Raw genomic sequence first — 13,768 nt, 5'->3', positions numbered from 1 at the left:
ATCAGCCAGGGCTGTATACAGGGAAGGACCCCGCTGCATATTACAGGAGAGGAGACAAAGGGAAGGCTGGGGCCCAGTGCCAGGAACCCAGTGCTGGGGGCCCATACCCAGGAGCCCAGTGCTGGGGGCCCATACCCAGGAGCCCAGTGCTGGGGGCCCATACCCAGAGCCAGGAGCCCAGTGCTGGGGGCCCATACCCAGGAGCCCAGTGACAGGTGCACCCACCTACATGATGCCCATACAGCTGGCAGACAAGGGGCACTCACCTCTGTCTGGCCTCATCCTCTCGGCGGCGGTGTCACAGGAGGGTCTCATGGCTGCTCTGGGCTCCTCCACCCTGGTGTATGTTAGTAGAGCAGGGCGGCAGGGGTCATGGGTGGCAGAGGCCTGTCTGTCTGTCCCTGGCAGTGCCCTCTCCTATGGAGTCTCCGGCATGAGACTAGAGGAGGCCGCGGGCTGCTGTGCGATCAGCGGGTGACTCACCCGGCAGGGTCACCGCCAGGCAATCGGCGTGTGGTGAGTGCCTACAAGGCGGCCCCTGCCATGTACACAGCTGATTGCTGCCCCCTCCCCCTCCTCCTCCTCTCCGCCAGGTCACAGCTGACACATTGTCGCTCCAGTTAATCAATAAAAGTCGCAGATGAGGGTGAGGGATCGCAGCGATCGCCTCGCTCGGGGACTCCAGCGACTTCCCCTCTCTAGTCACTATTGTGTAATGTCGCTCCCACTCGTGTCAGTGACCTGGCCCAGCTTCCCCCACCCGAGCTAATCCCACGGCCATCCTCCCTCTCCCGGCAGGTCAGCCCTCTCCCCTCCCGCTACATGTAGGCCAGGCTGTGGCCGATGCCTTCCCAGGGCTCGATCCACTGCACCATCTCCCCCGTCCGGTACTGTGGGGCCCCCTCCCGTGCTGTCCCCCCGGCCTCCTCCTCAGTGCGAAGGGCGAGTGCCCGGACCTCGAGCGCCCCGCCGGGACATGGCAAGTCAGGGAGTAGTCGGGAGCCCGCACTCATCAACGTGTCACCGGGAGGGCGAGTCAGTGCCTGAGCGTCCGTCCTGCCCCGGAGCAGCGGCCACCTCAGCGCCTGCTGTCACCTCGCTGACCCCGCCACCCTCCTCCTCCTGCTCACTGTGTCTCTCCCCGACTGTCACAACACTGTCTATACTGCGGCCCGACGGGTCACGTGTCCCAACAACAGCCAATCCGCACTCGTCACTTCCTCTGGCACTTGAGGCTCAGCCAGGAGCCGCGTTGCCGTGGTAACCAGACCGTGAGAACCCTCCGGCGGTGACAATAGTCTGGGCTTCTCCTAGCGCCTGCACATAAGGGCCCGGCACAGGTATACGCTCTGCACCGTGTGAGGCCGAGGCTCAGCTGCAATCGCCCCGGTGAATCTATTCTAGACACAAAAGTTTCGTCTAGGGGGCGCTGGATGTGAAGGCTTGCGCATGCGCCTTAGCTTCTGCTGTGGCTGGATGGCTTCAGTGTGTGTGTGAGCAGCTGCTGTTCTCAGCCTGATAGACGTCATTCACATGCTAATACAATGCATCCACATGTATGGAAATGCAGGGGTGCCCGAGCCCTGGCATTAGCAGTCTGTGCACACCAGCCCCTTCCCCTGGCACAGGCCTAACTCCTCATATGGAAAGGTGTCTTGTCATTTTTACAGAGATCCCCCACTACAACTCCTGGCTACCCTGCAGGGCTGTATACATTGTCCCATCCGGAGAGACGTCGTGTATTTTCAGGGGGCTGTTTTGGCAGGATGTGTCCGCTTTAATGGCGGCATTTTAGCCCATATACTGAGCTTTCATGTGTTCTCTATGGGGAGGGGTAATGATTAGTGATGAGCGAATAGTGAAATATTCGATATTCGTACAAATATCTCCCGAATATTCGATCCCATTAAATTCAATGGGAACAAGTATTCGATTATTGAAAAACATCTATTCGACCACTTCGAGGTAAAAAACGGAAGCTCATCACTAGTAATGATGCGTTTACACAGAGCGATAATTCGCCCAATCGATCTTTTAACAATTTTGAAGCAACGATTTGGGTTATATAACGATCAGCGTTTAGACAAATAAATCGTTAGAAAAATCGTTTGAAAATTCATAAGATTTTAAGATTGCTTAAGCCCATCTTTTACATAGGGTAAACCGGTGAAAGACTGTCTACACGAAGCAATCTGTGAATTTTCAGCGAATTACAATTTAAGAACATGTTGAAAGATCAAAATGAACAATTTCTCGCTCGTCGTTTGATCGTTTGCTGTGTTTACACGGTACGATTATCGCTCAAATGCGATCGTTTGTGCGAAAATTCTAACGATAATTGTTCCGAGTAAACGCAGAATAAGCTGCCACCATATGCTATGGCACTGGTTTATCTGTTTGAGAACAAAGGCGATGCCCGTGGAGCTAGTGGTTGGGTGTGATGGATTTTCACTGGTAGGAGACAAGGGAGGTCTCCATAAACTTCCTACCAACTGCAGCATAAAGTGTATGAGGTCCCATCTGGAGTTGTTATATCCTATCCATAGTATGCACAGGATAGGGCCTAGCTAAAACCCCTTTAAGGGTTCACACTGAAGAATCTGGGCCGATAACCCGCTGCAGATTCCTTCAATTCTTTCGACGGACAGGAGAATCTGCCCGACCATAGAATGGAGTCAATGGCACGGGTGGAGATGCGTGCGGGGGCGACCCTATTCTGTATTGTGAAACCACCCTTAGGGTCCTATTCCACGGGCCAACCAGGGCCCAATCAACTATGTAAACGAGCGCCGATCTGCTAGAACTGGGCCTATTCCACATCCCTACAATCGTTAGCGAGGACTGCAGAGACATCGTTACCGATGTCTTTGCAGCCCTTGTTTCATACATTACCTGTCCAGGCGCAGGTCTTTTCCTTTTCCTAGTCCCGCGCCGCAGCAGCTTCGGAGCGGCCTGACTGAACTGACAGAACGCTCAGCCAATCACTGGTCGCGGCGGTCCCGGCCAGTGATTGGCTGAGCGCTCTGTCAGCTCAGGCAGGCCACTCCGAAGCTGATGCTGCCGAGCGGGACGGAGAAGGAGAAGACCTGCGCCTGGACAGGTAATGTATGATGTTTGTGAAATCGTCGGTCACCCACCGCCCCCGCTATTCCACGTAGCGACGCTCGGGTGGTGACCGATGATTTTAGGTTTGAACCTAAATGAACGATCAGCTGATGACACGATCACGTTGCTAGCAGTGAGTGGGACTGAAATTCCGCCCTGCATTGGAGGGCCACTTGCTGTCTCGTTTATGTTAAGCATATTTAAAAGGGAACTACGGCCCTTTAAAATGTTTGATGTTGTGGTTCACCTATATAAAACACAATAAGCATTTTATCCTTACCTCTCCACGATTACTCAATGTCCTCCTGTGATGCCTCCAGGTCCCTGGCTAAATGCTGCCGCTGCCATTTCTGTGGCAAGCTCCTCTCAGCGGTGGCAGCCCGCTCTGCCACTCACTGAATGAGATGAGATGGTGTTACGGGCTGTAATTGGATGAGCGGGCTCTCACTGCTAAGATGAGCACAGCCCAGAAGTGGCGGCAGCAGCAGCATTCAGCAAGGGACCCAGAGGCATCACAGGACAACAATGGTAAGGATAAGGCTACGTTCACACAGAGCAAAAGGGGCGAATTACGCGAGGAAATATTTCCGCCTGAAATCAACTGACACTGAATTCCGAGCACAATATAAGCAGAATGCAAGCAGAATCCCTGCGTATTCAGCTAGGAAAGTGTTCAGCTCGTAATCAGCTCTTGACAAATTTAGCGCGGAATACTCGAGGAATCATTCAGCGCTGAAATTCAGCGAGTATTTGGCGAGTAAACTAGACTATACCAGAATATATACTAGAATCCTCCCCCCCTTTTTTCCCCATTTCCGCGCTGATTCAGCGCGTAATTTCCGCTTGTATTATGCTTGCATTCCGCGCTGATTACGCGCGTATTCCGCGCTGAAACAGAAAATTAGAGCCCCATTGGTTTGTATAGGCTTCCGCTAGCGGAAGAATGAACATGTTCATTCTTCTGGCGGAAAGCGGATTAGTTCAGTGCGGAAATTCCACTGTGTGAACTGCAGAGCAGAATTTCCATTCAACACAATGGAAATTAGCTCTGCACCTATTTTAACGGCTGAAATTTCAGCGCTGATTCAGCGCAGAAATTCAGCTGCTTTTGCTCTGTGTGAACGAGCCCTTAGATGTTTAAGCACCATTTACTTCAATGGAACTGAGTTTCAAAACCCCACCCAAACTGGAGACAACAGAAGGGGGAAATTGACCATGTTTTTGTAGCGCTGGATAACCCCTTTAAAATGCAGCTTGCATCCCCTCTCCCATAGGCATACTAATAGGAAATATACAGCTACACATAGGATACCCAAAGCAAGCTGCATTTAAAAAAAACACCCTTGACCTGAAAATGTATTACAAAATGTGATAGTATATTAACAGGAAACACTGCATGTGTCACTTACATACAGGGCCGCTTTAACCAGAGGGCACATGGTGCACGTGCATCGGGCCCACTGGTTAAAGGGGCCCCCCGAGTAGTCCGGCCGTTGCTATGTGCGACCAATGCGGTCGCAGAGGGCTCCGGCCACCAGCCTGTCAGGGGGGAGCACCATGGATGGGTAATCTACTCCTCCATGGCGCCCCCTGCAGGGCCCCCCCGTCCGCCGCTGCCCCCGCCCGCTTCTGCTGCGGCGCTTCAGCGCTGCAGCAGCAGCGACACTGACAGAGAGAGAGCCATTGGCTCCCTCCCTGTCAGTCCCTCTTGTGGCCGCACTTCCTGCGGTCACAAGAGGCCGCACTCTCCCTCTAGCGCCCGACGTCACTGGAGCGTCGGCGCGAGGGTAAGGGGAGTGCAGCCTCTTGTGACCGCAGGAAGTGCAGCCACAAGAGGGAAGAGAAGAGGAACGCGTGGACCTAGGTGAGTAAGTGTTTGTTTTTTTCAATGTTATATAGGAGGGGGAGCTATATACTATTGGGGAGCACAGGGGGCTATATACTATTGGGGAGCACAGGGGGCTATATACTATGGGGGGCACAGGGGGCTATATACTAGGGGGGGCACAGGGGGCTATATACTGTGGGGGAGGACAGGTGGCTATATACTATGGGGGAGCACAGGGGAGCTATATACTATGGGGGAGCACAGGGGAGCTATATACTATGGGGGAGCACAGGGGAGCTATATACTATGGGGGAGCACAGGGGACTATATACTACTGGGGAACACAGGGGAGCTATATACTATGGGGGAGCACAGGGGGCTATATACTATGGGGGAGCACAGGGGGCTATATACTACTGGGGAGCACAGGGGGCTATATACTACTGGGGAGCACAGGGAGCTATATACAATGGGGGAGCACAGGGGGCTATATACTATGGGGGAGCACAGGGGAGCTATATACTATGGGGGAGCACAGGGGAGCTATATACTATGGGGGAGCACAGGGGAGCTATATACTATGGGGGAGCACAGGGGGCTATATACTATGGGGGAGCACAGGGGGCTATATACTACTGGGGAGCACAGGGGGCTATATACTACTGGGGAGCACAGGGAGCTATATATAATGGGGGAGCACAGGGGGCTATATACTATGGGGGAGCACAGGGGAGCTATATACTATGGGGGAGCACAGGGGGCTATATACTATGGGGGAGCACAGGGGAGCTATATACTATGGGGGAGCACAGGGGAGCTATATACTATGGGGGAGCACAGGGGAGCTATATACTATGAGGGAGCACAGGGGGCTATATACTACTGGGGAGCACAGGGGAGCTATATACTATGGGGGAGCACAGGGGGCTATATACTACTGGGGAGCACAGGGGAGCTATATACTATGGGGGAGCACAGGGGAGCTATATACTACTGGGGAGCACAGGGGAGCTATATACTACTGGGGAGCACAGGGGGCTATATACTACTGGGGAGCACAGAGGGCTATATACTATGGGGGAGCACAGGGGGCTATATACTATGGGGGAGCACAGGGGGCTATATACTATTAGGGAGCACAGGGGGCTATATACTATTGGGGAGCACAGGGGGCTATATACTATTGGGGAGCACAGGGGAGCTATATACTATTGGGGAGCACAGAGAGCTATATACTATTGGGGAGCACAGGGGAGCTATATACTATTGGGGAGCACAGAGAGCTATATACTATTGGGGAGCAAAGGGGTCTATATACTATTGGGGAGCACAGGGGTCTATATACTATGGGGGAGAGCACAGGGGGGCTATATATTATGGAAAGCACAGGGGGGCTATATACTATTGGGGAGAGCACAGGGGGCTATATACTATTGGGGGGAGCACAGGGGGGCTATATACTATTGGGGGAGAGCACAGGGGGGCTATATACTATTGTGGGAGAGCATAGGGGTCTATATACTATTGGAGAGCACAGGGGGGCTATATACTATTGTAGGAGAGTATAGGGGGGCTATATACTATTGGAGAGCACAGGGGGGCTATATACTATTGTGGGAGAGCACAGGGGGGCTATATACTAATGGGGGAGCGCACAGGAGGGCTGTATATAACTGGAGGAGCACATGAGGGGCTATATACTACAGGGACACCTTAAAACTATGGAGGCACAGAGGGGTGTAACTATGTAGGGGTACAGAGGGGTGTAACTACTGTATAGGGGTACAAGGGACCTAACTACTGTATGTGTTGGAGCCTAAAATATTTGTCTGGCAGATTCTGGAGAGAAGATTCACAGCCAGGGGAAGACTTCAAGGTGGCCCGGGCTGGATGGAGAGAAAAAGAAAAGGTGACAGACTCTGATCGGAGAAGACGCCCCCGGTGAGTCACTGGATGTAACTGCACTCTGTTATAGGGTTGTAGTGTTAGGGGTCATGATGTGGTGGTATTATGTAATGGTATCATTGGTGATATCTTTCTGTTTTGTTTAGTGCAGTTTTTATGTAATATGTAATCACTGTATGGTGGAAATAGTGTTATAAGGTAACTACTGTATGTATTGGGGCTCTTGATACAGTGTGGGGGCAAATTCAGTACATTATACAATGTGCCGAAAGGGAAGGGGGGGGCCCACTCTTGAGGGCTGTGCACTGGGCCCACCAACGTATTAAAACGGCCCTGCTTACATACCCACCTCATACCACATATTCCACTAACATACCCACTATGTACCGCATGTGCCACCAACATACCCACTACATTCTGCAAGTGCCACTAACATACCCACTATTTACCCCTTGTGCCACCAACAAACACACTACATACCACATGTACCACTAACATTCCCGCTACATACTGCATGTGTTACCAGCATACCCACTTCATACCACAAGTGCCACCAACATACCCACTAAATACTGCATGTTCCAATAAAATACCCACTGCATACCACATGTGCTGCTCAAATAATGTACACATTTTATTCAGGTTACTCAGTCTATGACACAGCTCACAAGTGTATATTTTACTCATCCAATAGACATAAAGGGGGAGATTTATCAAACATGGTGGAAAGTGAAACTGGCTCAGAGATTTGTAATATACTTCTATTTAAAACCTCCAGTCTTCCAGTACTTATTAGCTGCTGTATGTCCTGCAGGAACTAGTGTATTTTTTCCAGTCTACCAAAGCAACCAATCACAGCTCAGCTTTCATTTTACCAGAGCAATATAAACTATGTCATTTTTCATTATGATCTGTAGTTTTTGTCAGTATCACATCTGCAAAGATGTCACTTTTAGCCCCTGTCTCCAACGTGAGACCCAGCACCATAGAATTACATGTCACTGGGTCTTGTACTGGAGACACAAGTTATGGAAACAAAGCAGGACGCTCCATCCCTTAAAGGGGTACTCTGGGGAAAAGTTTTTTTCTTTTAAATCAACTGGTGTGAGAAAGTTATATAGATTTGTAATTTACTTGTGTTTATAAATCTTCAGTCTTCCCATACTTATCAGCTGCTGTATGTCCCACAGGAAGTGATGTATTCTTTCCAGTCTGACACTGTGCTCTCTGCTCCCACCTCTGTCTGTGATAGGAACTGTCAAGGGCAGGAGAAGTTTTCTATGAGGATTTGCCCCTGGTCTGGACAGTTCCTGACACGGACAGAGGTGGCAGCAGAGAGCACTGTGTCAGACTGGAATGAATACACCACTTCCTGCAGGACATACACCAGCTGAAAGATTTTTAAATAGATGTAATTACAAATCTATATATCTTTCTCACACCATTTGACTTAAAATAAAAAACATTTTGCCTGAGTAAACAACGAGGAAGACGTGGGACTTGGGAACATATTCTGGCACCAAACTCGTATTAGAAAAAATTACGTTGTGCCCAGTGCTGAGCAATCATCCTTTTTCAGTAGTCATCAGAAGTACACTTTAGGGTTATATTTCAACATATGCATTTGGCATGTGATGCAAATGCTGTGGAAATCACACCCCTTTCCCAATTAATAGCCGCATGTTTTCAGCTGCGTGTTTTGGCTTTACTCCCGCTTGTTTTTGTGCTTTAACAATAGACAAAGCAAGAAGTACCAAAAACATGCAGCTGAAAATGTGGTATGTGAATGTAGAAGTTCGGTACCCATGGAGTATGTCCACAAACTGCTGATTTATTGCAGATTATCTTCAATAGGGAAGTCAAAATCTGCTGCGTATGAACATACCTTTAAGGCTGTAATAAGCAAGCGTCAATCTAGCAGTTCGGTACTCGCTAAGGGTCCATTTACACAGAAAGATTATCTGAAAAAGATTTGAAGCCAAAGCCTGAAACAGACTATACACAGAGATCAGGTCATAAAGGAAAGCCTGAGATTTCTCCTCTTTTCAAATCCATTCCTGTCCTTGGCAGATAATCTGTCAGATATTCTTTCTGAGTAAATGGACCCTTACTCAGTATGGAATCTCATTGAGAATGACAGTTTGGGATCCGCAGCGGATTTTGCTGCAAATTTACATCCACTGTGGATCCCTTGCCTGTCATTTTCAATTAGAATACATACTCGCAGCAAGATTGACATCTCGCTGCTAATAAGTAAGTGACAGCCCCCTTAACCCCCTGCCAGCCAGTATATACAGTACCTGCTCCACGATCCGGCTTTCTTTGGGGGCTCCCGGCTTCTGATTCTCCCCCTTAGCCAATCAGTGGCTGTGGCGGGGCAGCGCACTGATTGGCTCATCGGGACGTCCAGCCGGGAACCCCCCAAGCAAGCCGTATCGTAAAGCAGGTAATGCATGTACCGGATGCCGGGGGGTTAAGGGGGCTGTCACTTACATACATAGGGGTATAGCAGATCAGATTTTGCGTTAGGACAGAGCCTAATCAGCTTCCATAGCCAGGACATCAGAGACTTCAGTGAGGCCTCCGGTATCCATGGCTACACATTGTGATTGTGTCACAGGGCCCTGATGGTGAACAGGGAAAGATTTCTCTCTTTGTTAGGCCTGCTAAATGCTGTCAGAGCACGATTCCAGTTCTGACAGTTGTGGCAGGTGTTCAGGTATGCTTGACAGACGTGACCTGCCACGGATGGCATGGGCACAGCTTCTGTGTCCGTTTCATCCACGCACAAAGCTGTATGTCCATTTGCAGGACTAACCACAAAAATTGATATACAGTTAGCACATTTTGCGGGAACAGGTTAATAGCTTAAAGGGTTCTCCAGCATTAGAAAAACATGCCCAATCTCTACCACAAACAGCACAACTCTTGTCTTCAGTTTGGGTGGGTTTTACAGCTCAGTTCCATTGAAGTGAATGGAACTTATTAGCAAACCACACCTGAACTGAAGACAATAGTTGTGTTGTCTCTGTAAGAAAGTGGCCATGTTTTTCTAACAATGGATAACTCCTAAGTTAAAGGGGTTATCCAGCGCTACAAAAACATGGCCACTTTCCCCCTTCTGTTGTCTCCAGTTTGGGTGGGGTTTTGAAACTCAGTACCATTGAAGTAAATGTAGGTTAATTGCAAACTGCACCTGAACTGGAGACAACAGTAGGGGGAAAAGTGGCCATGTTTTTGTAGCGCTGGATAACCCCTTTAATGTTTCACCTTTAACTAGTGTGTGTAAACACATTCATTGCCTATATACGCAGTTCATTGAGTAATAGCCACGTGGAGATGCAGCAGCTCAGTTCCCACTGAAGTAAATGCAGTAACACAGCCACTTCATACCAAAAAGGTGCTATCTGCTTTAGGCTCTGTTATCCTGTGTATGCTGGAGTAGTGGCTTGTTGGGCAAACAGCTGATCAGTGGGATGCTGGTTGTCGGACCCCTACGGATCTGATATTGATGACCTATCCTTTTGTTGTGACAGGACACCCCCCGCCCCCCAAACAATATTTTTCTTATAACAAATTCCCTTTAACACATTTCCCCTCAGCCCTTCCTCCATATCCACTAAGGCCCTCTGGAATTTAAAATAAAATTATTTGACAGCCAGTTCTGTTAATTGTGTTATTGTAGGAGGATTGAGTGGGCAGAAAATAATGTTGATTAGAAAAATGTGATTGCACTAAAACAGCCAGAAACCTGTTTACTTTCGAGATCATTATGCTACAGTTATTAAAAATACATATTTCTGTCCCAATTACTAATAAAATGTTGTCTGGTTGTTATATAAGTCACAATTATAACACAATCTAACAGTTGTACTGTGAAGGGAGAAGAAGTAAGCAAACTTCTTACGGGCACTCTACGGAACATTTGAACGTAGCCATAGAGTAGTGTTAACCCTTCTTGCCGGACTGTTCGTGTTCGGCTACGTTCTTTGAACCTGAGCGCTTGGCTGTATCCATGTTTTTCTGACAGCCCTAGGGTGGCATCTAACTCCAGGCGCTGAGAGTCATACCCGAACAGTTCGGCAAGTGCACTTAAAGGGGTTATCCAGTGTGGGGGCACTTTTTGGGGGGGACCGCGGCGAGTCACTCATCGTGGCGCTCTGGTACCCGGCCGCTTCCTGGTGTCTGACGCCGCCCGAGACGCTACGTACCAGGGCCGCTCAGCCACTCAGTGAAGGAGGCGGGATCCGTTTGAAGTCCCAGAAAGTGCCCCCATGCTGGAGCACCCCTTTAACACTACCTAAGAGCTTTTATTTCCCAGGAAGAGGTGCTAAGTCACAATTTGAAAGTCTTCTCCCTTTTCCATCCCTCCACATCCAGTATGATTGATGTACATGGTTCTGTCAAACCCAAGAAGGTAACTAACATATATGTTCATTGCTACCTAAAAGGGTTATCCAGGCTCAGAAAAACATGGCTGGGTGTAGTTTTTTGTAGTTTTTTTTCAAGCTCAGCTCCATTAAAGTGAAAAGAGCTGAATGGCAATACTATACACAACCTAAGGACAGTTGTACAGTTGTACTTTTGCAAAAAAAAAAATAAAGAAAAATAGGTAGCTGTGCTTTTTGATCCCAGATAACCCCTTTTACTCATTACACACAGCCATTAAATCTGAAAAAGTTAGGTGACAGATTTCAGGAGTCAAACTTCATGAAACTAATTTTGGTTGGTTCACTCACCTTTATTTGTAATCTGTGAGCAAGCAATAAACATTTAAAGTGGTTGCCCCGGCAAATGAAACAGGATAGACATGACTTACGGATCTATTTATTCCTATGGAGCTGCTAGAAAAGGCCATCTCTTTCTTGCAGCGTCGGACTCGGCCACTGGTAGGCCCTGGTCCCCGCGCTGATGCGGCACACCGACTGTCGGGTGGCAGGGCCCCCCGACAGTTATACAGTGCTGCCACGAGCCCCCCCTTGCCGCACTGCCCCCCTCCCTAATCACTCTTGTGGCCGCAAGCAGTGTGTTGCTTGCGGTCACCAGAGGCAATATGACCCCCAGCTAACAGTCTGCTCCCTGGGGGTGTCCCACACCCAGCCGGCGAACGCATCAGGAAGCTCAGTGTGCGCCGGGGGACGGAACTTCCGGCATAGGAAGCGCGTGTTAGAGATGCTCCCTGTACCGGAAGTACCGACCTCGGTGCACACTGAGCTTCCTGGTACGTGCGCCGGCCGTGAATCCCAGGGAATGGAGTGTCAGCCAGGGAAAAAGAGAAGACAGCCGACGGGGGAGCGAGTTGTTAGGTGAGTTGTGTTTTTTTTTCTTTTTATCTGCACTGGGGGCATCTATAAGGGCGATAATGGGGGGCCTTCTATAAGGGGGATAACATGGGGGCATCTATAAGGGTGATATTAGGGGCAATCTTAAAGGGGGATAACGGGGGGCATCTATAAGGGGGATAACATGGAGGCATCTATAAGGGGGCTAACGGGTCATCTATAAGGGAGATAACGGGGGCATCTATAAGAGGCATAACGGGGAAATCTATAAGGGGGATAACGGGAGGCAACACATGGGTGCAATCTATAAGGGGAACTACACAGGGGGCCATCTTTAAAGGGGATAATACAGAAGGGAATCTATAAGGGGGACAACACAGGGGGCCATCTATAAGAGTGAATATAAGGGGGGCATCTATTAGGGGGACAACATAAGGGGCCATCTATAAGGTGGCTACACAGAGGTGGGCATATACCCACTAAATAAGGGCACAAAGGGGCCAATACAGATGTGCAGTTTGTAGAGAGATGAGGATGAAGCCAGAATGAGGAGCCTAATATGTCTGTCTTGCAGATTCTGTGGATTAGTGGCTCTGAGAAGTTCTCATAATGGCCCAGGGCAGATGGAGAAGAAAATTAAAAGGGAAGAACTCTAATCAGAGAAGATGTCCCCTGTGAGTCACTGGATATAACTGCACTGTAATTTGTATGGTGTATACAACCTGTGTAGAGCTGGCTCTACCTCTATATGACTGTATGAGGTGATAGTGATCTTTGTACAGAGGATTTAATTTAGTATCATTGGCGGTATTATTCAGTATCAGTGGTGGTGTTAGTCAGTATGTGGTGGTATTATATGTTACTTTTTATATGGTACTGTGTTTTATTGGTTTTAGTATACAGGATTTGGTCAAAAAAAGGTATGGCGGTAATAAGTATGGTGATAATATTTCCTTCCTATAACTGGTATTATTGGTAATATCGGTCTTGATATATATCAATAGCATCGCTTGGTCATTATTAACTGCATTGTAATCACTTATATAGCGGGCAGATCCTATGTACCATTGGTGTCTAAATGAGTCAGTGTATGGTTTGCACCAGTGTACTGACATAGCCCTGCAGTCACAAAGTACGCTAGTGCCATCATAATTAATCCTGATGCTGGGAGCTCCCTGGTCCAGTCCGCAGAACAGTGTGACAGTATGGTGATAATATAGTAACAGTGTGACAGTATACTGATAATATGGTAGAGGTAGATGTTTTGTTCTATCCCCTATTAGTTGGTCACTTCCCTACACTGAGCCCCCACAGATCTATGTATTCTTATATGCCATAAAACATCCAGTGTATGATAGGACCTAACCTAGGACCCAACTACAACTCCCAGCATTTACTGACAATCTGCAGCCCTCAGGATATGCTGGGAGTTGAAGTACAAAAAATAAAATCTCCTGCAGCCAGAGGCAGAATCCTACCTGCAGCCACAAAATTAACGGGCAGAGCAGAGAGCCAATGGCCGCTTGCTCTCTCAGTCCACTATACTCAACTATAAGGGTCCATTAGGAGCCCTTATGGTTAAATACATAGGTGCAGGAACAGACTCCCTTCTGCTTAAAGTGACTGTACCACCAGGCCCTGGCTGAAG

At 48.8% G+C, this 13,768-nt stretch overlaps 1 protein-coding gene across 2 annotated transcripts in view; it reads right to left on the bottom strand.

Annotated features, from left to right (window-relative positions):
• The window catches only part of ATOSA (atos homolog A), a 62,948-nt gene that overhangs the window by 37,100 nt on the left and 12,080 nt on the right, over positions 1-13,768 (bottom strand). The window contains exon 1 of one of the 2 annotated variants that reach the window (XM_069982656.1): positions 267-1,188. The exons of the other annotated variant lie outside the window; for it this stretch is intronic. Within the exon in view, the coding sequence (XP_069838757.1) occupies positions 267-315 (49 nt within the window). The 5' untranslated portion in view covers positions 316-1,188. Of the gene's footprint in view, positions 1-266; positions 1,189-13,768 lie in introns of those variants that run through there. 2 annotated transcript variants of the gene reach the window in all.

Source organism: Dendropsophus ebraccatus, chromosome 1, assembly GCF_027789765.1.
Source record: "Dendropsophus ebraccatus isolate aDenEbr1 chromosome 1, aDenEbr1.pat, whole genome shotgun sequence".
Classification (NCBI taxonomy): Eukaryota; Metazoa; Chordata; class Amphibia; order Anura; family Hylidae; genus Dendropsophus; species Dendropsophus ebraccatus.
The sequence above is the reverse complement of the archived record's forward strand: the minus strand, read 5'-3'. Positions and strand labels throughout refer to the sequence as shown.